General features: G+C 41.4%; 2 protein-coding genes across 2 annotated transcripts; one reads left to right on the top strand and one right to left on the bottom strand.

Moving 5' to 3' along the window:
* Nucleotides 1-15,743: 15,743 nt before the first annotated feature.
* Nucleotides 15,744-16,749, top strand: insb (preproinsulin b; the record flags this gene model as incomplete). Its single annotated transcript, XM_080502548.1, has 2 exons — nucleotides 15,744-15,933; nucleotides 16,604-16,749. The coding sequence occupies 2 exons, from the start codon at nucleotides 15,744-15,746 to the stop codon at nucleotides 16,747-16,749; spliced, it is 336 nt and encodes a 111-aa protein (XP_080358674.1).
* A 419-nt stretch (nucleotides 16,750-17,168) lies between these two features.
* On the bottom strand, nucleotides 17,169-23,959 carry hmmr (hyaluronan-mediated motility receptor (RHAMM); the record flags this gene model as incomplete). Its single annotated transcript, XM_080501761.1, is given in 21 exon segments — nucleotides 17,169-17,185; nucleotides 17,295-17,457; nucleotides 17,573-17,749; nucleotides 18,591-18,660; nucleotides 18,751-19,422; nucleotides 19,545-19,745; nucleotides 19,863-19,979; nucleotides 20,909-21,123; nucleotides 21,213-21,361; nucleotides 21,444-21,727; nucleotides 21,803-21,861; nucleotides 21,955-22,028; nucleotides 22,178-22,243; nucleotides 22,341-22,452; nucleotides 22,534-22,620; nucleotides 22,722-22,910; nucleotides 23,278-23,355; nucleotides 23,447-23,532; nucleotides 23,603-23,612; nucleotides 23,614-23,705; nucleotides 23,914-23,959. Coding segments are annotated over 21 exon segments (2,964 nt in total).
* Between the last annotated feature and the right edge of the window lie 1,337 nt (nucleotides 23,960-25,296).

Genomic DNA, 25,296 nt, shown 5'->3' with positions numbered 1-25,296 from the left:
AGTTATATTAAAACCCCTCAGGCCATCTTAAGCTAAACTGAAAATGATTACCTTTGTAAAAACAGAATTTATGGCAGAGCTGTTGCACCGGAGCACATTAGATTGCACAAGTGTACCTAATGAAGTGGCCTTTGAGAATATATCTTGGTGAGCATGCAGGAGGAATACAAAGGCTTGAAATAAGGGAATGGTTTTCAGCACTTCTTCAGGTCAATGGGTAGCATAAGGAAATACTCAAATACTAAACCCTACGTCACTTCATTTAAGTCAGTATGACTAAAATCTTTTACTTCTACAACTCTGCAATGAACTATTGGCTCAGCCCCCAGAGTCCCATCAAATGTGATATATGAAAGCCTTTTTAACCTCGTCCATAAGTATAACTGCCAAACTCCATTACCTATGTCTACATCCTGTTATAGTCGCAGATTAAACACAGAGCGAGATGCACAATCTGCATGCAGGACAATTCACGTTCGAGGAAACCGTCTTCTGAGCAGAGAAGGCAAAGGCCAAGCACACAGTGTACAAGGTGATCAGGCTCGGGCACCCGCCTGCATTGTGGGAAATATTGGCGTGGACGAGAAGCTCAGGTCCAGTTGATGAATTATGGAGCAACCCCTGCCTGGACAGAATTAAGTATTCTTGTGTGGTTCTGACAAAAATAAAAGAAATCTCAGCGTCTTCTGTGTTCACCTTTCCATCTTCCTCACCCTCCCCTCTGTTCCTTGAAATACTTCCTTTGTGGCGACTCAGAGGCGAGACCTGTGCTTTCATTTCAAAGAATTATCCGCCCCTTTCTTCTTCCCAAACGCCGAGCAAAAATCTACTTCCATTAATGGATAACAACCCCTGTGATTGAGCGTTACATATAATTTGTTGTTTGGGCAATACAAACCAGTTTGTAGGAGGACACAGTACTGATGAGTGGAATTATGCTTAACAAAATCGCTATCACTGGATGTGGTACAAAGGCCTTTCAGTAAATTCTCTATTTGAGGATCTAACAGTGCCCTTGAATTGTTTAGGCACAACTGGGATGGGTGGAGGAATTAATTTCAGATATTACTAAACAGCGGGGGTACACAGCTCCCCAGGCACCACAGACAAAATCTTTCATCCCTGTGAAGGAAAAAAAAAAATTGAATGGGGATTTAAGGAGAACACAGATAATTCAATCTTTATCTACGACGAGCCACAATGAAATGTTAAGTTTCCATGGGATCCTCTTTTACCTCAAAGGAGGACTCTGGAATGAAAGGACGGCACTTCTGAAGCTTCATGCTCTCCAGCGAAACAGCGAAACACATGCACAGACACACACAAGTTCTCTCTGAGGCACCAACACGCCACATAAAAGCTTCTCATCAACATATCAAGGCAAGAAGCCCCTGTTCAACATGCAACTCAACATGCTGGCTGTATGCAAGCCAAGCCCAGTGGATGCCAGCTATACATATCATATATTATACATCTCACTGACAGTTCCTGCAGACAGTTACAGATCGAGATAACCCTCAGGTGTCAGATGTACATGCACGTACGCACAAATGCGGACATATTTGGCATTCGGTTCCAATACAGGCAGCTCTATCTCACTCACTGTTACAGCCGCTTAGTGTACGAGCAGAGAAAGTTTTAAAAGGAAGAGATGGTGCAGGAAAAGGAGTGAAATGAACAACTCGGGCTTAGCAGCATCAAGTCAAACTCCATGAGATACCCAATTACAGCATATAGATACTTCAGCAGCAAATGCAGCACTTCAGCATTAAAGTTGTCGACATGCATCTAATCCACCGCTTTTGGAGGCTGTTACACCCAGTCAATATGCAATTTGAGGTGGGTTGACAGAGAACATTGGATTGATTGATTTTGACCTTTTCCCTGACAGTACCCGCTGTACACATTCTCCGCAAAATAATGAAAAGTGTTGCAATCCCTATATCTTTAGCTTTTGCCTCTCTTATTCCCTCAAACAAGCGCCTGTTGTTAATCCTACTCATGTGTCTGGCTGTAGGTGTCCTCTCTTGCCACTTTATCTCAGAGAGCAGGGGGAGATGGACTCAGGGGGGGTTGATACCAGCTATATCGATTTGTGCAAACATGCAGAGACTCCCGTACACACACACACAAACAAACACCCTTAACCATTCATGGTCCTCAGCTTTGTGGTAATCCTCAGTTTTATCTCATTTATCCCACAGCACAACAGCAGCATGATTTGGAGAGGAAATGAACATTGCTCTCATTAGACAGATATTCAGTGACAGTCATCCTAAAGGCCTTCGCACATCAGGAGCTCATACATTTTCCTGAACTGTCAGCTTTGTCTGGAGCTCTGTCACACAAATATGCAAATTAAGACATCTGCCAATCACGTCAATACAACAATGGTGAGCCGATAATAGTTTTTGCTTCTCTGGTGCAGCTCTGGCATTCTTAAAATGTGGGGAAACAACCAGAGTGGATGTGCAACAGTGCCAAGCATCCATTTTATTCTTATTTTCAAACGAGATGTACCTCAAATCAACTTTTTGAAAGAATCAGACTATTAGGAGTAGGGGTGCCCAGTGGTGTACTTTCAGCAATGTTAATATAATCAAATTGGTTAGCTTTCTTTCCCCCACAACAGTTCAATAATGATTTATGTGCATTTTAAGTGAGAACAAAACAGCTCACGACTGCACAAACATGGAAATACTGTGTATACTATATATTGTTGAATATGAATAAAATATTAACATGAGTGCAGAAATGTATCAGAACAGAAACGAGTACTGATTTCTTTATTAAAAGTCTTCAAATAGGTATTTAAGAACAAAGGAAAAGAAAATAACCTACCATTTCAAGTTTGATATTATCAGGCAATATTAGAGTTAAAAAAAAAAAAAAAAAAAAACATATTTTGAGAAATCAATTTGTTTTCTTTTGGCAATTTGCATGATCATAGTTATAAATATGATACAAGATGTTTACTTTCACACACTGTTCCAATTTGCTGGCATTTTAGCTGTAATATATGAAGGCCTTAATTGAAAACTATCACTCATGTCGTATATCCTATTGCTAGAACCACAATACCATGGTGGATGCCGCCAATCTCACGCACACGTTGTTCCAAATGAGAGACAGCTGTGTTTGGATTTCGCCGACTGTCGCCTCTTCTGCCTCTGAGTGAAATGGATCAACGACTCTTGGATGGATCACTGTGAAATCTGGTGCAGACTTTCATGTATGATTGGGAATTTTTCCTGAATTGTTGATGCTTTGGTTTCACCTAAAACCAACAGGTAATACTTTTGGTCTGTTGCATTTTTTGAAATAAGTAAAGCCACCAACTCTCAGCATTAAGAAGGCAAATGCGGCCCATACATGAGGGTATTGTTGGAATATGAGCCTTGATTGGATGAATCTGGCCAATTCACAAAAGTCCTACATCCATGTTTTATCTGAGTAAGTTTCGTAGCATCTAAATCCCAAATCACAGGCTTTATGAACATATAACCAAGTATTTCTTAGCACTGTCAAAAATCATTGGGACATTCTTGTGTCGTTAAAAAAAAAAATGGAATACCCACTTTTCACTCTTGTAACTTTATAAGCAATTTACAAGGACAGATATTCAAAGAAAAGCAAGAGAAAACCTCATAAGCTGAGCACAGTAAAATAGGAATAAAATGCTACCCAACTATGCCACTACTGGGGCAAGCATCATTTACGGAAGATATTACAGATGAAAAAACATCTCTAACTGAAAGAGAAGAAATTCTCAAACACAAGCAAGAGAAAAATTTAATTATCCACTCACATAGAGAGACCTTAAGTGCATAAAACATACCACCATGGATCATAACAGAGGCTAAACCTAAGCAAACTGTCAATGCAACATAAGACTTTCATAACCTTCTCAAAATCGAAACTGTTGTAACAAAAACCCACATGCTGATATCATAACACAACTCTATTACGTTTTGCTGCCAGTTGTCCCTGATTAAAGACTATGTTTCTGGTACTTAGTTCCCACAGAAGGTGCCTGTGCTTGCATAGATCACTTAAAAAAAAAGTCTGCCGGCCAACACAGTACCAATCCAGCCCTCAGGACGATACTGCAGTTTGTTAATTTTTCAATAGAAAACAACTGCTATCTGATTTTTTCCATTGGAAATAAACTGTGCGCACAATTATGTATTTCAGGCAATTCATTTAGTTTCTTAACAACTACAACACTCTCGCTCAATGCACGTGACGGAACATTTTCCTGCATAAAAATCATGGTCTTCTTGAACGATGCAGGCTTTGTTCTGAAGTGTCTCTAAAAACTGGCAGGTGTTCTGGACCCTAGTTGGACCTGTTCATCAACCTGAAAAGGTCCAACAAGTTTTTTTAATGATACCTGCCCGATACGGAACTCTACCGCCACCTTGCTGGAGCCCCATCCATCTCATTGGTCCATAATACTTTTGAAAAATCAGTCTTTCAGTATTTTTTGGGACAGTCTTGAAGTTCCAATTGATGCGTCTTGTTCAATGGTGGCGGGATTTCTGCCTTTCTTACGGTGGCCATGTTTCAGAGCACCGAACACTATCTGGGTCCTCCAGTTGGGTTATAGTTCTGAAACATGCCACCACTGGATGACAATAGATTCCTAGAAGCTTCATGCTTGATTTTTTTCGTAGTTGTGTCTTTTTTTTCTCAATGTGTTTGTTATGAACCCGGTGGAATTTTGGTAACAAAACATTTGATAGTTCTATGATCACCACCCAATAGCCTCAGAAAGATTCTTTTATACAATTTGACTTTTCAGAGTCAGTCATATCTCAATTTCTTCGTGTCCATTTTGCCAAATATGTCTGCACAACTTGATGTAAGGTATTGATCTCCTTAGGACACTCCTTCTCATGTCACCTAATATGGTAAAATCCAATAAGCACTCACATTAATACAGTTTGGAGTTGGAAAATATGCACACAAATTCTGAGATGGTCAAAATACCCCCAATAAATGTGAACACAATGTATGAACAGACATGAAACCGAGACCTAGAAAACAAACTGCCAAATGCAGTGAAATGACACAGGGAAGGGCCGCTTCCATCCTCCTGTGTCATTTCAATGATGAGGATTAGTTTGTTGTCTACAACAAAATGGACCCAAAACTAATGAATTTAGCATGGAGGTAGTTTGTGTTTGGTCCTCATTAGCAAATATTACCATTCAGAGACACTGAAGAAAAGCACAGCGAGCAACCTGCTGAATTTCAGCACGATAGCGCTGTCAATGTGATCACAGAGCATTTAATGTTAGCCTTTAGCTCGCAGACAGCTGCACAGCAGCAGACGCTTGCGACGGACGCAGTCATAAAACTGATTTCAAACGCTGTCAACATCAACAAGATAAAGGCTGTATGGTGTCAATCCTGAGCTGAAGCAAACACCCCGTTTTTCGGCGATCAGGCACATTTGGAGCCGATATCACTTCTCATTGGCACACTGATGGGGGAATAACACCCAGTCCGGAGGGTTGCCATTCACAAAGTCACAACATGCTTTTTCTCTTAGATATGGTCAAGCAGAAATCCCCTCAGAGAGGACGCAAGAAGCTCTCATCATATCAATCCATCAACTAAAAACTAGACGAGTGCCGCTTTGTAATGAAATTCTCTTGTCTTGGGCTGAGCTCCGCTTGAAAAGGCCGGTCACATGAGGGTTTAAATAGAAATCTATTTTCTGGGCTGAAAATCAAACTGGCCATCATTCTGTCCTGCCTCACCTCTCTCTTGGGGACTTGTCACATTTATAACACGTAGTCATTTTCTCAACTGTCAAACCATGCTCTTACCAAGCTGTGCACCCCAGCCTCCCTCCACCCCCTGCCAGCCCACCACGTCAACTTCTAATTCTAATCGCCTCAAACGCCTGTGAGCGTGCACATGTGGGTGTGAACGTGTGCAATGAATCAAGAACAGTTTTGTGGGGTATTTTTTTAAAAGAATTATAATGGAGTTTCAGTGTGTGTGTGTGGACTGCGTGCTCTGAAAGGGTCCGCACAGAGGTGGCATAGCAAAGTAGGTCATGACAGAGGTTAGTACCACATTAGCGACTGTCACTGGCCAAACGGGAGAGTGCAGACACCAGGGCAGCTCCTCTACCACACACACACCCCGTCATGGATCTGAGCCAGCAGGCCGTGACACACATGGAGGGCAGTGTCTGGAACAGGAGGACGAGTCCAGTCTGTCTTTTCTGTGTATGTGCACATATGCATGACACCATGTTTGCAAATGACAGGAGGATACATGACCTGCCAAGATTCAAACCGCCTGCCCTTACCAAAGGTTCACACTTAAAAAAAAAAAATAAAAAAAAAAAGGGGAGGGGTTTTCTCAACTTTTAATGACATTTTGAAAAAAAAAATATATATTTCAGTACCAGTCACTCAATATTTCAAGATTGGGTCCATCTAAGCTTAGGAATCTACTCGGAGCCTTTGTATCACCATCCACTTCACAGAGTTGACTTATGGAAATCTGTCTCATTACTTCTGCCTTCTTACGGTTCAAACTCTCACATAAAAACATCATGATCCAAGCTGTTTCTGTTGTCTGCTGCGTCAGTCAACGATTTCTCTCTCTCTCTCCCTCTTTTTTTTTTGATGTTCTAAGTCTCCTCAGCTTCTCTCCTCGCGAAGTCGGGGATAATTATGGGAGTAAAAAGGCTCGCTATCAGAGCAGATTAACAACATCTCACTAGGCTGAACTCCTCGCTCCCTTTTATCTGCTCAAATGCAACAGAAGAGAAGAAGAGGAGTTACACAACTCCCACCTCAGGGACCCAGCCGACTTTCCACCCAACTTCTGTCTGTCTCTGCCTGTCTGGGGCATCTGCTCGTCCTCGGCTATTTGATGTGTGCGTTTGAAGCAGCCATGCGACCGGGGCGGAAGGGATGTGCCTGTTGTTCGCAGCTCTTGCAGCTTTGCACCATTCCCCGGAGGAAACGAGTTTCAAAGCATGGCAAAGTTGGACCTTTCCTGGTTCTACATTTAACACCTCCTCATATCACAGTGCCAAGGTGCTGGATGGCTTCCTCCTCACCCTCGTCTTTCATCAGCCCTCCAAAGACCTGCTTTCATTTGACGGATTTTGTGAGACCTGCCTTCCTTCTGCCGTCACTTAGCTAAAACGTCCCCTTTATAGAATATGCTTCAAATTCCTACAGTAACCAAAAGCCGCTTCAACTCACACGGGCCACAAATAAAAGGTATATTTAATGCTTAAATAGGTGTAGAATCATGTCAGGGCTGGGGGAAAAAAATGTGTTATTACACATGCTAAAAGCTTAAGATTTTTTTCATTGTTTGCATTAGAAGCACCTTTCATTTCCCTCGTGGAAAATAAATGAACAAGTTGAACTTGGGGTTAATAAGTTTCTGGCAGTGCTGAGAAAAAAAAAGGAAAAAGATTTGGATGGAAATTATGTGGCTCTGTTGTCATTGCAAATTAAAGATTACAGACATGTCAATAATTCAATCAATGGTCAAGATTAAACAAAAAGTCAGTCATAATGCAAATATATGCATATAATAGCCCAACGTGAAGGACTAACGCTTTTTGTTTTCCTTGACAGTCTCTCTCACTCTCTCTCTCTCTCTAATGCAGAGTGCCTTCCTCCACAATAAAAAAAATAACCAAAGCAACAACTGAATCATTGATTGAACACACGATGCTGCAGGTTAAAACCTGATCACCAGCGTCAATCGGATTTGCAAAGACAAGCTGCATTATCAGAAATAGTAACGCCGATAGCTTTATTGGATGTGACATTTCTGCTCAGGCTGTTCTCGTATTTCAGACTTTTATATGATCTCTGAATGAGGAATACATGTGTGTCTCAGAAAGTGATAAAGTGCTAGTAATGAAATGCTGTCAAATGCATCGCAAAACCTAACCAAAGCCACAAGAAGAAGCACAGACATCTACATATGTGATACCAACAAGATCATAAATAATCCCGAATATATAACATGAAACAGGTTGATAATTTGTTGTGTATTCCCGTTTCCTCCCACACTCCCAAAAACATGTAGGATGTTTTTAAATGGTTATGCTGAACTATCAAAGGCAGTTCAGTGTTTGCCATGGACTATGAATTTGACAAAGCAGTATAGAAAAAGGAGGAAACAAAGAGCCATGGATTCTTAAATTACAATCTTTGTAGATGATTTGTTTCCATTAATCCATGTTCAGGCTGTAAATGTCTGGAGCCAATCTCAGCTGACTGGCTAAAGGCAGTCTGGCCAACCACAGGGCTAGCAGAGGCACAAATTCCCACCAATATGAGACATTTTAAGGTCACCAGTAACCATGAAACATGTTTTTGGATTACAACCAGGGATATTCATGTTGTATGGCGATAGTATTTGCCATGTAGAACTGATTCCTTTCCCTTACTTCAATACATTTAGTTTCCATACTTTCACCAAATTTAAATGCGTGTCCAGCAATGCCACGCTTGAATACAACTCTGAGGCAGTAGAACTTCTAATTTTTTTAATCTGAAACCAATTTCTGATTTCAAACCAATACATTGATTCAGGTGCTTCTCAAGCGTCACTGTCCTGCATGCTTTAGATGCGTTTCTGCCGCAAACCGCCTCATTTAAATATATGAAGCTCTGCAGAGGCCTGAAAATGAGCCGCCATCCCTCTGAATCAGGTATGTTGGAGCGGGGACACATTAAAACATGCCATGCAGTGAAAACTACCATTTGTAGCTTGGCGGGATCAAATAATACATCAAGTATGTTTGTCTTTTGGGCTTTCTGGAGTCTCACAAAATGACTTTAAGCAAGCACCACTCTAAAATTAAGAGAAATAATCATTGAAACTAGGGGTGGGGAACCCTGGTCCTCGAGGGCCACGGTACAGCATGTTTTCAATGTTTCCCTGCTGAAACGCACCTGGGTTATGATGAGGCGCTGCAGAAAGCTTGATAACGAGCCAATAATTGCAGTCAGCTGTGTCGACGTGAGGAGGACCAGGATTCCCCACCCCTGGTCGAAACCTTCCACAAGGCACCATTTCAACCAAAGTTTAAGGGCTGTAAGAAATACAGAAAAGCACCTTAAGAAGAAATAAAAACAAATAAACATGTACATTTAAAAAAAAGCATATAAACCCACCTTTTGTTGCATTCACATTCTTGCTGTAACCTCAAAACTAACAATACGTTTAATAAAGTGGTTCCTGACATTGAGATATCTATACTACACTAGAGTATCAAATAAAGCAAGAAGTGCACAAACCTTTACTCACCTTCATATATATTAATTTTGGTCACCTCACTTTCAAAAGGCAAACGATATTCAATGGTAATAAATGGGGGTGAAAGGGTAAACATTGAAGGAATGTCTTACCTCCTCTCCATCCGTTCATAATTGTATCCAACTTTGAAATCCATGAAAAAAATCCAAATGGTTTTTTTCCTCCACAGCAATCAAGCATGTCCGGGTAATTAAAGCTGCAAGACAGTCAAACGAGGCTGGTGTCCTCCTCGTGCTGTTCCCTGGTCTCCATCAAAGATCTCACAGTTATATTACTTACAACTGAATCTGGTTTGTTGTCGTCTCACTGACTCCTTGAGCACAGGAACAGGAAGTGCTTTGATTTACATTAATGGGAAGCAACGTCACGGCCACAGGTGGGACGAGAGAGCATAATTAATGGCACGTGATCAGAACTGCAGGTGGGACGACACATGCAATCAATGGCGCGTGATCAGAAGCAGCCTCCTTAAATGAATCACAGATCAACGTTTCTTTCTTCATACGTTCTAATACATTTTAAATCACCAACGTGAATGACAAATATTTGTTTTATTGAGTTTTTTCCTCTGATAGGCTTTGCATTGTTGTTGTTGTTGTTGTTGTTGTTGTTTACAGTTTATATGTACAGGATTAAATTAAATTAAGTGTCATTCAATTTAATACAAACAAAGACAAAGTAAACAACAGGAATATTGGCAATCCACTAACATAACAACATCTCCAGTGAATGCAAATGTCTACATACATATCAGGTACTGAAAGAAAAAAAATGATCTGTGCTATCTGCCATGTTTGGTCATACTGTTCATCAAACAGGTTTCAGTGTTGATATGAGTAATAAAATGTATCCAACTGTCTTCAAATATCTGATGCTTGTGCTTCAGTACACAGGTGATTCAGTATAAAGTTTGCTCACATCTCTCTAAGCCACTGAACACACGTTAGTGGAAAGACGCTCTTCCATAAGCATGCTGTACATTTATGGCACACAACATGCTGAGGTCCACAAAAGATTTCTCACTTTTGCTGCATGTGCCTTTGTCTCTCCCTTTTTTCCCCTCTCAAAATGTTGTAAAAAAGAAGTGATTTGTATAATATTGCTAATGAGAAAAATCTCTGTTGTAGCTTCGGTCTACACGTGACTGTTAAGACATTGGATGGACTGTATTTCCTAAAGATTTCCCTTAAATGAGTAAATGAAACCATTGTTATAGAAAAGGACCATGTTTACTTTGTAAGCTTCTTTAGTGGATAAAGTCCTTATAGTATGCTTGCCATTTATGTGGACAAAACATCCAAGTTTTTGTATCTGGCGTATTCTAACATGGTTTTAGCCTACCAATGTTTATGACCCACTCCTTGAGAAGCGTTTGAAACAGTGAATCTATAATAAAAAGGTTGCTGACCTCCGAGTATAACAGCCAGATCTTACACAACAATCCTGTAACCTTGGATGAATGCGATGAAATGCCTGCGGTGCTATTGTGGTACCATATGCACGAGAATGAGAAAGATCTGCTTCAAGGACAGATCTTGTTCATTCTCGTCCTTCTGAACCATTTTAGAGGCGTTTTGTTGATAATTCTCCTAAAAGTTTGTTTGAAATCGAAGTCAAACCTACTTTAGAAATGATCACAGTCCACTTGTGCGGTCGGCACCAGAGCTCCTCCACAGATGAACGGCACTTAATTCAGAAACTGCACTGAGGTTCACTTAAATCAGACCAAGCCTGACAAGTGTGAAGCGGCCCTTATATGCAGTTTCAATCTTGTCTTGTTTCATTTGAAATATCTGAAAACAGCCTCCTCCTGAATTCCAGCAGTGTGTTGAACCTTGCGCCGACTGATCTTTTTTTAAGGGGAGCATGAAGCTATTGAAGGTGTTTCACTCCAGTTTTCCAATGACAGCTGAAAGGGAAATGTGACACATTTTTACAGATCATTCCTGGAATTTATTCCTGGTCCTGAGGCAGTTCAGTCTGTACTTTTGTGCCCGCGTGGGCCTCTTTCCCAAAGTTAAAATTGAGCTGAACCCAAAGAGAGACTGCAAATAAACTAAATATGATAGTTTATTCTGTTAAGAAAATTGGCAAAGATGATAAGCACAGGTTAATATTCTACCTCTATACACTCTGTTGATGAAGAGGAATCAAGATTGAATACTTTCTGCTTGATACTATCTGTAATAAATGAGGTAATCAGGAAGAAGTAAAAATCTCCTAAAATGTATGACACATGAACACTTAAAGCTGAATGCTTATCTAACCTACTAAACCAAAAGGAAAATTTATGGAAAAAAACACCTGAATTTTCAGCTAATCATCACAGGTTTTATTCTTATGCCAAAAAAGCAGCCACTGTAATTTATCGAATATAGTTTGAAATAAAACAGGAATCTAAATCTACTGATTCTACATATTCCTCATGGTATCATCCTTCTTGGACTTATGTTAGATTTAGCCAAGCACAAACACAATAATATGTAATATCTCTTCTTGGATAAAGGTGATGGGACACGATTCTTTAAAATTCTACCAACTAAAACTTAAAGCTGATCTCTTTAAAAAAAGAAAAGTTGAAAAGATAACAGAAAGTCCTGACTGTCACATCTATACAGCGGTTATTTTTTTATTATTATTCCAAGACATTCCATATCAGCAAAACACCACCCAGAGAGTGCTGCCTCGTGTCAATTATACACATTAAAAGTTAAATTAAACGACAGAGGCAAAGAGGTGATAGTACAGAGCCGTGCGGCATCCCCAGGGCCTGACAATTGAGTTTTCATTTCATATAAAATTATACAGTGTGTCACCTCTGATCAAAATCTAGCTCACCCTCAGAGAGGCAAACTGAAATTAAAGACATAACCACTGCGCCATGTGAGGGACGAGTCCAAGCCCACGCAATGAAGGAGGAGGGGGAGAGCTTTTTGAGACATCATTTATATTAGTCCTATAGAGCAATATATGTTTTATTCTACTATATGTCAAATATTTACCTGACGACACTGCACATTTTATATGGATGCAAATAAAGAGGAGCAGCTATTAACATGTAACAAGATGACGTTTGCACAATTATAGGATTTTACAGACAGGTTAAACATCACAACGTAAATAGCATGTAGCTGACAATGTGACTAATTGATTAACTATGTCTAACAGTTAACATTACATGAGACAGATTGATGTTGTACTGAATGTCAGTACACCCATTATAAGGCTGGAAAAGAGAACTGACATCTCTCATGATTAAATTAATGTCTTGAAATCTGTTGATCTATAACAATGGCTACATATCACAGAAAAAACTGAGAAACAAGAGACAGAATTAAAGAATAAAATCTGTAGTTTAGTATATTAATGTTACATATGACTACTGATGGACTGAAGATCGTGAAACTAACAGCAACAATCATGAAATTCAAGCCTCATTTTATTTATTTATTGTTGACAGAGACATTTTTGCATAAGGTTTTGCATTTGCTATTGTATATAAAGCATTGAGAATTTGTGTCAGGTTCTTTAATAATTTGTATTGTCCCTGCTACTAAATCACAAAATTATTGTTGCTACAACAATTATTTCCTCCATTACCACATGGTCGGCTCTCCGGAAACATCTCCATTCATTATTAGTGCCCTCCTCTCCCATGTGCAACCACAGTAAAAAAAACAACAACTACAAAATACATTTTGTTAGCGTTGAGATTAATCTACCACATTAAAAATAGGCGTGATGTAGCATTCAAGTGTCTCGCACTCATAAAAAGTCTCTCATCCAATCAGATTCTTCTGTGGGAACTAACTGCTGTACAATAAGCTCATGAGAAGCCCATTCAATCAGTGCATCCAACAAAGATCCAGCTTGACATTTCGGTCTGCACATGACTGGTTGCCGACACGCTGCTAACCCAGGGCTCTGTAACCCGCTGCTCTTTAGCCTCTCTGTAGTGGCTTCCTGTAGCTTTCAAAAAATTACATGTAAATAAAAAGTTATTTTTAATTTGTCGCACAGCGTGCGATCATTCAATGGGACTCTCATTTTGCAGTTTGGGGTGCCAAATGTGACACTTGAACAGAATAATGTTTCAATAGTTCCTCATCCAAAACATGCGTACTATATATTAAAAAAAAAAAACATACACACACACACACAAAACATCCAGCTATGTCACCTGTCCTCCCCCTTCACTGCAGGAGGCTAATGTTGAGTTTACAACATCAGCTGCTGCTGAGCTAACCATGGCTGAACTAACAAAATAGAAAAGTATAGCGTGAAATGCTTTACTTCAGTGAGAGATGCACTTGCTTGCACTGCCATTGATTCAAATTCACTGCTATGCGTGTTGTGTGGATCACAATCTGCAAACAACAACAAAAATTAAGTACAGCGATAATATAACAATTGTTATTAATTGCAGATCTGACAACTGAATAGTTTAAGTGTAAATGTGTAAACTGTGCAATCCTTATTTTGCAGATTAAATAAAGGAAAGTCTGATAAAAACAGACTCTTTTTTTTGCTAAAAAGATTGCTTCTAATGGGATAAGAACATTAAAAGCCACATCACAGGATGTTTGGACATTAGGAGAAGTTATTTCTTTACCTCACATGTTTTACAAGCCAATGCTTAAACACGCCGCTAGTGGTCAGTGATAATCTTCGAAGTCCCCTAATCTACATCTATGTGATCCAAACGTGGCATATGGTGTTTGTCTGACAACCTGTGAACAGTGCCAGTCAGGCCAGCGCACAGTGGGGGTTGAATTGAGCATTGCTGACTGAATGCCTTCTCAACTTTATCTCAGAGCCGCTCGTCCACACTCAGTTTAAATGACGTCGGGCCACTCAGGAGAAGATCAGCATGCTTACAGGTCAGGGTGTTAACAAGAGGACCTTAGCGCTTTCCGCTGAGGCCGACAAAGGCCAGGTGGAGGTGAGGAGTTATAAAGGGGAAAGGTAGCCAAGTGGAGATGTTCTCTGTTCCTTTATAGCCCGATAGGCCCAGGCCCTTTTCATCTGTAGCCACCAGCTGCTCTGCTGCACTTAGGCACACCAGCCACAGGTAAGCAAGCAAATTTCTCTGTATTCCCTCCAGATTTACGCTGCTAAATTGATGTGTACGGTAACCAGGATGAAAAGAAAGTCTAGCATGGGCAGGGTCTGTGATTCAGCCAGCCTGCTGTGCCAAGAAGGCTGGCACTGGGCCAGGAGGGGATAGAGGAGAGGCGGGGATGAGCCAGCTCTCTGCCAATGTTGTAATGCCTGGCACAGGTGCATTGTTAAATACACAGTTAAAATGATTCATTTTCAATCCAATAATCTGCAGCACACTATAACATGTCCACAAAAGGTCTATATAGTCTCTAAATGGCTGCTAAATATGTTTTTCACCTTGAAACAGAAGCTGAACTTTCAAACTGTGCGACTATCCATCACAAATGGGATTTACTTAATAAGACCGACAACAGTTCTCTAATCTTCGGCAAAACTCCGGAGCGCGAGAACATCTACGCTGGGTTCTGAGGTGGTGGTGGTGGTAGAGGGGGGGGGGGGGGGGGGGGGGTGACCTTGAGGAGGCTCGCTGGTCATTCTGGGACATGTGTTTCCTCTGCTGCTGACATGATGCTGTCATAAAATGAAACTCAACTGTGGGAAAAGACCAAGCAGAAGTAATTCATTCAAAATCAATATTCAATTTAGTTCAATGGGGACTTTGTAGAAGTAAAATTAAACATCACTTCATAAGGTTTTTATAGAAGATGTTACTTGCAAAAATTATAAAATGTAAAAAAAAATAATCTATCGGAATATTGACAGCAAGGTGGCAATATGTTTCCAAGTAATATTACATATCATTGCATGATGAAAACATGTGCATTTCCCCATCATAGCTTCCTGCTTAGGAATGCAGGTTCTTTTTGTCCGGATTTAGAAATTTGAGACTTGTGTCATACGACGACTCTCCAGCAGACCTCATTTCACTGTGGCTTTTCATCCCAGCCCTTCATTTCCAATGAGAATGAATTATTCAGTTTTCGGCACACTTCAAAGCCTTTATTTTGCGTTGGGATTTTTTTTTGTGTGTGTGTGCCGACTATGTTGTCTCTACACCATTACACTGAGCTCAGAGCTATCCCATAGAATTTCACAAGAGCATGGCAAAACATCTATAACCTAAGTTAGTGAAAGAAAGTGATCCTGTCAAGTCTGAATGTCATCAACCGAAGTCTGGTAGCAATTCAGTATCACTTCATCTTTTCGGCTTTCATCTGCCTGGCCTCAAGCTTTTAAGAATTCATAGGTGGATTCAGTTGTATGCTTTGTCTTTGAAACCTAACATAATAAAAATTTGATCAGATGTGCACTATTCAGTCTAGAGCTTTGCTTTTTGGCTCTGTTCAAGAAATCTCCCTCCCATGGCCGCGGTATCATGGACAGTGCCGATGCTGCTCCTGCTGGTGCTCTCCTGTCCGGGGGCATCCTCAGCCTCCCTGCAGCACCTGTGCGGCTCCCATCTGGTGGATGCCCTCTACTTCGTCTGTGGGGAACGGGGCTTCTTCCACACCCCAACCCGGCTCCACAAGCGGGATCTGGAGCGTCTGCTCGGTAAGTTAGCCCCGACTCTGGGAAACGACTTCTTCTGTTTGACTTTGTGCAAAATTAGTTCTAATTCCCTAGATGATGGGTGCTCAGAAAGCAAAAGGCATGACCTCACCCCGAAGCTCCCGCCTGGCTTTGTGTCTGCACAGTCTCTGCACACCATGTTCAAAGTTCAGGCTTAGTCTAATGAAAAATTGGATACAAGCTGGAACTTTGCCGAGCTAAATCTATACATTTATCTGAGCCATCATTAGTGTGCAGAGACTTACTCCAGCCTTTTTTGTGAGTCCAGTGGTGTGGTCAGGCTTTTGGTCTTTTATTGTTGCCTTTAACATCTTTGCTGTGACAAATCCATTCATCACAAATCTTGTGAAATCCCCAAATTCTTCATTATGCCGTTCCCAAATCGCATTTTTTGGATCCCCTGCCTCAATCAGATTCATGTTTTGAAGTTAACATTTGGGGTGTATGGCTGCGATATGCCTCTGCTGGAGCTCCGTCATACCCCCCCTTGAAGTAGAGACTAACAAGGCTAAATGGATTTGGGAGATCAGATTAACTAGCTATTAAGTCCCCATTAAAGTGTGAACAGTAAATGGTATTTTTAGGAACTGGGGGTTTGCACAGCAGCCGTAGGAATTAACACGGGGCTATGGAAACTTTCTCCACTTCAAAGGGTTCCTGTCTGAAAGGGCCAGACAGGAGCAGCGGCTGTGGAGAGTGCCGTCTGGTCGTGATGAGCCCAAGGTGAAGCGAGGCATCGTGGAGCAGTGCTGCCATAAGCCATGCAGCATTTACCACCTGGAGGGCTACTGCGACTGACTTGCCACTCCACAACTAACACCACTCATGGCTGGTAAAGAAAGAAACAAGGACCCGAAAGTCAATTTCTGGCCCACATACTTGCTGGCTATGTCTTATCAACTGAAGGAAATAAAGCTTCATGACCCATAACCCAAGGCTTCTCTGCGAAGATGTGAATTTGTGTGGTTTGTCGACGGTGTGTTGCGGGTGAAACACGAGTTTGCAGGAGCCTTGTGCGTTTCTCCAACTTGTGGCTGCAGTCATACAGTGCCCTCTACTGGCTGAAGACCGACATGGCCCAAACAAGCCAGGCAGAACAAGCTCTGGGTAAATAACGATCTGTGACACTTGTGTGGAAGACCAGAATATATTCCATGTTTATTTGAAAAGAAATTAAAAAGAATTAAGAGTGCCACCTAAAAGAGTTCCCAAATCCTCTAGAAGTGGTGGTTTCCTAATGAAATAAAACAGAAACACAATCATATAAAACAATCCAAATGCTTCCCAGCTGGTGTCACATGTCTTGTGTACAGGTTCCAGGAGTTACAGTGATTAATGCTCACCTTCTTTAAGAACTGCACTGGTTTCAGATTGTATGTTCTCCTTGTCGTGTTGAAAAGCTTTGCTGGGATCAAACTTTCGACGAGGAGCACCGGGGAGCTTCGACTTCAGCTGCTCCAGATCACACTTCTGCCGGGTCACCTGGGAGCGAAGCTTGGACACCTCCTACATGCACACAGAGCGTAAACGCACAGGGTGGAGAAAAAAAAAAAAAAAAGAGATAAATTACAGGCACTTGAGATGGAGGGAAATTTTGAGCCACAGATGCTGCCGCTATCACCTGTTTCAGAGTGATGTTCTCATCTTTGAGCTTCATTACGTGCTTGATCTTCTGCTTTTGGTTTTGGTGTCCCAGGAGGTGAGCGTAAGCGTCCGCCAATTTGTTCAATTCCTCCTGGTTTGCACCGTTCTCATTAAGCAGTGCGTCTCGCTGCGCAGCAAATGCGTTGAGCTGTTCCTGTGGGCACACGCACACACCAACGTACACACAGAGAGGATTTAACTCATGCGTTTAGTTTAACTTAACAGGAGTTGATGATGCTTTTCTGCATCTTGGGAGTCCAGAGCAATAAATAATTAGGTTGAGCATATTTCAGAGCAACTTCAAAATATATAGGAGCACATGGCTCAGATTTGTAAACTGCTGGGAATTTCTGTATTGTGGTTGTTCAAACTGACAAAACATTGCAGCTGGTGTCAAATTACAAACACACAACACTGCTGAGGATGTTCAGTAAAAACATATTATAAACCACTGTCACCTTATATCAGATACAATGGGTTAAGATGAGTATAAATGTGCATGCATGGCTTCTTTCAACAGCTATGGAATGAATTATTCCATCGAAATTCAGCACACAAACTGACAACATCAAACATTATCATGAATTTGGGGAATAGGTTTGTAGAACTGGCATCTATTTGGATCCTTTCTGGCCACCTGACTAATGCAATTCCATCTTCTCCACATGGTTCCATCAACTTCTGAGAAAAATATCCAGCTTTCAGCAGTGAAATGTTTCACCGTTTAGACCACACAGCTACCGCCTCCATCATGTGTTCATCAAAGAAATGAGACTGCGGGAGAAGGCTAATGGGATGGAATGAAATCTGAAATGTTTCACACTTTTAAATCCAAAACAATCAACTGAGACACTCATTACACCAAAGTTGAGCTGCGGTGACGGGAGATAATCCATCAGCACAAAGTCAGCAAGTCATTTAACTTTAAAGTTGTGATAAGTGCTGCTTTGACGAAAACCCATCTGAATTAGAACCACATGTGAAACGGGACTGACCTGGAATGGTTGGACTTTGGCAAACAGCTCCTCGAAAAGATTCTTCCAGTGGTCAGTTTCTGAATTTGAGCTTTAACGAAACAAATTATGAATATCCCAATTGTAAAAAAAAAAAAAAAAACAGACAATTTTTGTCAAACCAAAATGCAGATGTGCTCACCTTTTTTGTTGGACTTCAGTGATTTTTCTTTGAAGCTCTTCTCGCTGCTCCTCCATCTCCCACTGCAGCGTGACTTTCTCCTGGGTCAGCACTTTCGCCTGTTCCATCAACGCCTGCACCTTCTCCTCTACGAAGTCCACTTGGGCCCGAAGAGTCGCACCTTCCTGCTCAACCTCGTACAGGCGGCTCTGAAGCTGATGTCTGTCGTGCTCACATGCGCTCAAGTGAATTTCCAGAGCACGTGCAGACTGGTCTCTCTCTTCCATTTGAGACAGCAGAGTCTTCTTTTCCTCGCCCGCTCTCTCCAGTTCAGCCTGCAGTCCGATCACCTCTGACCTGCACTGCTGCTGCTCCTTCCTTTCAACCTCCAAAGCCTCTTTTTCCTCCTGAATTTTAGCTTTGTCGTGCCTCTCTTGTATGAGTTGCTTCATTATTTCGTCTTTTTCCCAGCTGACCTCCTCCAGCAGTTTCTGGGCTTTCTCCCAGTCACTTTGGATTTGACTTACACTCTGACCCATCTGTTCCTGCAGTCGCCCCAGCGCCTCTTCCTTCTCCTTTGTCTGCAGCTGGAGCTCCTGCTGTAGCCGATTGATTTGGATAGCGTGGCTCGCCTCTGTGGCCTTCATCTCCTCATCTCTTTGTGAGAGGAGAGTTTGCACCTCCAGCAACATTCTACCAAGTCAGGCAAAAATGAAAAAAGAAAGAAAAAAAAAAAAAAAGAATCATAAAAAGGTGGAAAAGTGACCATTTTTTTCTCTCTCCACACACAGATTGAAAGTGAGTTTTAAGTATACCTCGTGTTCAGCTCCCTGGCTTTCACCTCAGCTAACTGGCTTTGCTGGTGCTCTTCTAACACCTGCTGCACTCTTCTGATCTCCGCCTCTTTCTCTTCAACCATTTTGTCCATCTCCTCCTTCGTTTGGCGGCTCACTCTCGCCACCTCTGCTTCCAGTTCGCTCTCTTTTCCCTTCGCAGCTTTTAGAGCCTCTTTGGTGCTGGAAAGTAACACAGGCACAGGCTCACATGGAGACACAATTTGAAGTTCAAAGCAAACATGAATCAAAATGACTTTCAGGCGATATATCGAGAGTTACCGACACCCGAGTGCTCACCTCTCCAGCTCTGTGACAATACCTCCCATCTCGCCGAGTGAGTTTGTGTGCTCCTCTCGGAGTCCTCTGATGGCTGCAAAATGTTCATTGCTCAAAGCCACCACCTCAGTGCGCTCACTAAAAGCGACAAGCACACAGGCTATTTTGTTAAAAAGAGAGAGAAAAATTGTCTCTTGACTTCACAGTACCAAAAATCACATTTTCACCGGCACAAGCAACTAGAGGTGGAACCGTGGGAGTACGTGTGAGTTACGAAGCATGACAATCATTGAAATCATCAATGGTTTCAATTTCGGCACCACTTAGAGTTCCATCCAGTTCAGTTTTAAAATACGTCATATTAAAATTTGAGCTCATCTGTCACGAGAATATCCCTTTCGGAGTCTTGTCAACTCGTATTCATTTAAAAGGAGGTCATTATTTAAATAACATACTCCCAACAGTGGATTTGAGACAATTACATGCATATTAAAAGGTGAAATGAATGAGAAAACCTTTGATTAATTAAAAATAATCTCATTCCAACACAGGTACAATGTGAAAATCTTTTGTTATTACGATTATGAAAACATTTCAATAAAATTGCTTGTTTTTTTGTTGTTGTTTTTTTTTTACTTTGAACAGCTCATAAGACAAACTTGCGGTAGTCTTTGGAAATCAACTCGAACAAACAGAGAGAGACATTGTTCAGTGACAAGAAATTTATCAGACAACTACAAATGAACAGGTTTCCAGTAGACAGGCTAAAAAAGCAGAAACATGTTCCTCACTGGGCGACTCTGCTGCCCTCGTATACCAAGTACGGAGTACCGAGGTGACTTGGAGGCTTCAAATTGGTTATAAACAGAAATAGGCAGTGACCCACTGACTGCGTCATGTCCCAGATGGAGTGGAAGACACAATTATTTTTCCTCTACCTTTCTGTTTGGTACGTGTTGCCAGCTGCTTGTAGATCGAAACAATAAAAGACTAGTGACAAGATATTAAAAGCTGCTCTGTCGATGTAGTTTTCCCGTCATCAATGCATTCATCCGTTGGCTGCTCACCTTTCCAGGAGTGCCCTCATGTCACTCAGCTGTCTCTCCAGATCCTTGTTTTCCTCCTGCAACCTCAGAAAGGCCTCCTGCTTCCTCTGCTCCTGTTCCTCCATCACGGCGAGTTCTCCCAAGATCTCCTCAATCTCATCTTTTAGCTGCTTTATTTGTTTCTCTGATTCCTCTCTTTCAAGCTGCACAAGGACAGATAGCGAATCCGCCAGTTCCTGTAGTCAAAAAGAGTAGGAGTCACATCCAACACATTCCTCCTATGGCATATTTTCTTTTGCATTTTACGCTTTCATGCTCGTCTCACCTTTTCCTTTGCCACGTTCTTCTCAAGCCTCTCGTTTACTTGCTTGAGTTGAATTAGTCTTCTTTGCTCGTCATTTCTGGCCTCACTTAATGAGCACAACTCATTTTTCAGCTGGTCGACTCTCCTCAGGCCTTCCTCTTGAGTCTTACCTACAATCAAACGGAATGTACACATGCTTTAAAAACATCAAATGACCACAAGAAATAAGGTCTTCAATCCAGACGAGCATACTTCTTTCTTCCTCTGAGAAAACACATCTTTGTTCGAGATGTGCCACTCTCTCGTCCAGCTCCTTCTCGGTTCTCCTGAGCACGTCCCTCAGTCTGAGGAGCTCCACTTCCTGCTGGTGCATTGTTGTCTCGGACTCGTGAATTTTCTGATTTGCCACATTCAGTTTGTCCTCCAAGGTTCTTAATGTGTTTTGAGAGGATGCGAGCTCCTCTTCTTTCTGTCTCAGCCGTTGTTGGGTAGATTCAAGCTCAGTAGCACGCTGTTCGAGTTCAGCTTGCAGATCCCTGTGAAAAAGGACAAGCGAGTTCACGCTAACTGAAAGAAAGCTTTGTGACAGGACGTATCAAGCGTTGGCTTACTTCAGTTTCTCTTGAGATCCAGCAGCTGTCTTCTTCTCCAGACTCTGGAGGCGGAGATCCTACGAGTACAATTTTAGATCAAACACATATTTGAGTATAAAGATTTTAAGTCCATTTGTAAAGGGGTCTACACTTCATGTCATGATTCATACCTGGATCTGGTCATTGGCCACATCCAGATATCCCTGCACCACTTTGAGTTCCTCCTTTAGTTCACATATCACAGCTGGAAAAGAGAATTAGACTGTAAAGCGTATGCAATCAAACCAACAAATGGGAATGGTAATTATGTTAAATACATTTTGGTGTGCTGAACACATGCTGGAAATGCCTTTTTCAACAGGCGCTGGTTGAAGACCCATAAAGAAAACTCACCATGTAACCTTGTGTTTTCATTCTCAAGTTCAGTGTGCTGTGTTTTTAAGACTTGATGGAGTTCCTCTTTAAAAATCAAAAACAAAAAAAATATTTTTAGTTTGTGTATACACTAATCAACCTTTTGGGCTCACTGGGAGGACACAACAGATATGATGCTTACCTAGGTCCGTGTTCCTGTCCTTGAGGGATGTCACTGTACTCCTGGCAGCATGCAGATCAGTGTCCAACTCCTTTAACTGGCCTACACTGTTAACCTGGAGGACACTCAACTCCTACATACAAACATAAACAAGAGCAAATAAAATTAAATAATGTCATTGTGACATTCAACCAGGGAAAAATAACATTCATACTTTATTTTTAACATCCAGATTGTTCCGGGCCTCCATCAACTCCATTGTGAGAGAATTGATTCGCTTTTTAGTAGCATCAGCAGAAACCTGATAGAAAAAAACCCCAAAAAATAAACCCGACTTATTATGCATGAAAAGGACAGCGTTTGTAAAAACTGTATAGAATCAAAAGAGACAAATAAATGCACCTTGTTTTTTAGGAAGTCGTTGATTTTCTTGAGCTCTGCTCGCTGTCGTTCCAGGGTGGTAACATTCGCAGCCAGGCCCGTCTTCTCCCTGACTGAAGCCAGCAGTTTGGCCTCCACCTTCTTCAACTCCTCTCCCAGAGCCAGCAGCCGACGTTCCTGCTCCCCTCGCTGCTGCACAAGGGACCGGATCTGCAAAGGAAAAGAGTGTATACATGATGTATTAAACATGAACACAGAACAAGTGAGGGTCAGGAAAATTACAAATCCTAAAATGTGTTTGTGCAGCTTCAGGGTGGGTGGGTCCTGCTGCAGCCACCATTTAGTTATTGCTTTCTCACTTGCAATCAGAGTTATCCTCAAAGGGCATGCATCTTTTCTACATAGACCTTCAGGAAGTTTTCCAAGGCACATTGATTAAAAAAAAAAAAAAAGACTTATCCAATGCCACACACAAGTTTCCTGATATTAGTTTTTCCACCTCCTTCCAGAAGAAAAAGCAATCTGTGGTAAGCAGTTATAGTCGCTGAGGCTACTTGAATATCTGACAAAGTTGTACCTCTTTCTCCAAGAGTTTCTGTTGTTTCCTCTCCATCGTCATGTCGAGCCTGTCTCTCCTTCCACTCGAGCCATCGACCTGGGGTTTTGAAAGAGAGAGACAATTTAATGATGGGGGCCGTTTTCATGGAAGTAATCAGTAATCCACTACATTCGAACACAGAACTTACCAGCACATCGACAGACAATGCCCTGCGGACAGGAGTCGAGGGGGCATTTCTGGAAGGTGATGGTGGCGGCTGCAGGGCAGCACCAGCTGTTGGAGGCATAGAGGGTAATTATCAAACACACACCGTGCTGGTTTAACCATAATCCGTGTTGTTCACCCGCCTTCTTTTGGATGTTTGAACCGATCCGATTTATCGAAAGACGCCGCTCCCTTCAGGTCCCCAGATTTGATATCGTAACTTCCCGGCGGAGGGGCGCAACCTTTGGACAAACAGCACACAAGTTAATAGAGTAAAATGTGCATTCCTGCGGTCGATCGAGTCGTGCTTAGCCGTGTTTGCTGCACCTGTCTGGCATATTTCACTCATTCAGCTACGCAGATACACTGTGACGTTTTCTGAGACAGGAGCTAAAACATAAGCTGTCTACGGTCCAGTGACCCGAGCGGATGATTTTTAACTTCACTTACCGACGTTCTCGTTGAACCTCTTCAACGGAGCTCTTGAAAACGACATTTTACTTCCAGTGCAGGGAATAAATCAGTCGTTTTGACACTCGGACAAATGAAGCTTCAAACTGAATGCCGCTGAAATTTCAAAACAGTCACTTCGTTTAAATACGCACATCCAATAAGAATACACGTTCATCGTGACGCCATGACGCACGAAACCCCCGCCTTTTTGGGTATTTGCATAAGTGCGCACACACAGTAAACCCCTTGCTTCGGCGCTTGTGCGCATGCGCTGAGCGACTTTCGGGTAAATACTGTATGAGATTTAAAATAGTATATTTTACCATTTATTGTTGATTAATCTATTTACACTTGAAATAAAAAAGTTTTTTCATTAAAAAAGTAAATTATATGTTGAAGTTACTGTGTGGTAAGAACGTGCACCTTTCACTAAAACCAATGAAGCATTTCCTTTTTAAAGATCATGGGCCAAACATAAGGCTACATTTTCTAAAACAGACGTATAAATGAATTGTGTATTAATTGTATTTTCCATCCATTTTTATTTGTAAAGCACTTTTACACAACCATGATTGAAACAAAGTGCTTTACAAAGACATAAAACCAGATAAGAAAAAAATCAAATACAACTTAAACAGCAATAAGAAATAAAGAAATAAAAACAATAAAACAAATAACATCAGATCAACATCTCATGCTGGGTTGAAAGCTCAGTTTTAAAACTGAACAAGGAAGAGGCCTGTCTGATGTATAAAACTCGAATGTCCCACATTCTAGGCGCAGCAGTTGAAAGTACTGGATCATCGCTATTTCATGTGTTTTTATAAATTTTTATTTGAGAAAAAAGTTTTAAAAAACTTGTAAATTTACACTTGATATATTTCATATACAAGCATTAGAAATAACCACTTATGGGTTATGTACACCGAGTGATTGGCACACTCATCAGTGACAATATGCTTGGCTTGAGTTTGGTGTTTGTTGTGTGAAGTTTGCATGTTCTCCCCGTGAGGAATCCCCCAACCCTGGTCCTCCTGCTGTTTGATTTGAGTTGACTTTGAAATTGCCCCATGGCAGTGAATATGAGCGTTTGTGACTGTGAGGTCCAAACTTTACCTAAAAATAATATGCATTTAAATATGTAATTATCATATATTGCCTATTGGAGAAAAAAAAAGATCCTAATTTATTTTGCTGTTAGGGATATAGCTTTGATGACCAGGATGTATTCGGATTTCACATGAAGTCAGCTGGGATCAGCCTCAAGCCCTGTGACACTGCGTTGAAGTATATAAAACGAATGGATGGCAAACACATTATTACAGATTTCATATATTGCTACCATCCAGTGAACCTGTCAAGCCTGCTAACAACTCTGAA

The sequence above is a fragment of the Blennius ocellaris genome (assembly GCF_963422515.1).
Source record: "Blennius ocellaris genome assembly, chromosome: 9".
Classification (NCBI taxonomy): domain Eukaryota; kingdom Metazoa; phylum Chordata; class Actinopteri; order Blenniiformes; family Blenniidae; genus Blennius; species Blennius ocellaris.
Note: the sequence above shows the minus strand (reverse complement) of the source record. Positions and strands in the feature narration are given on the sequence as shown.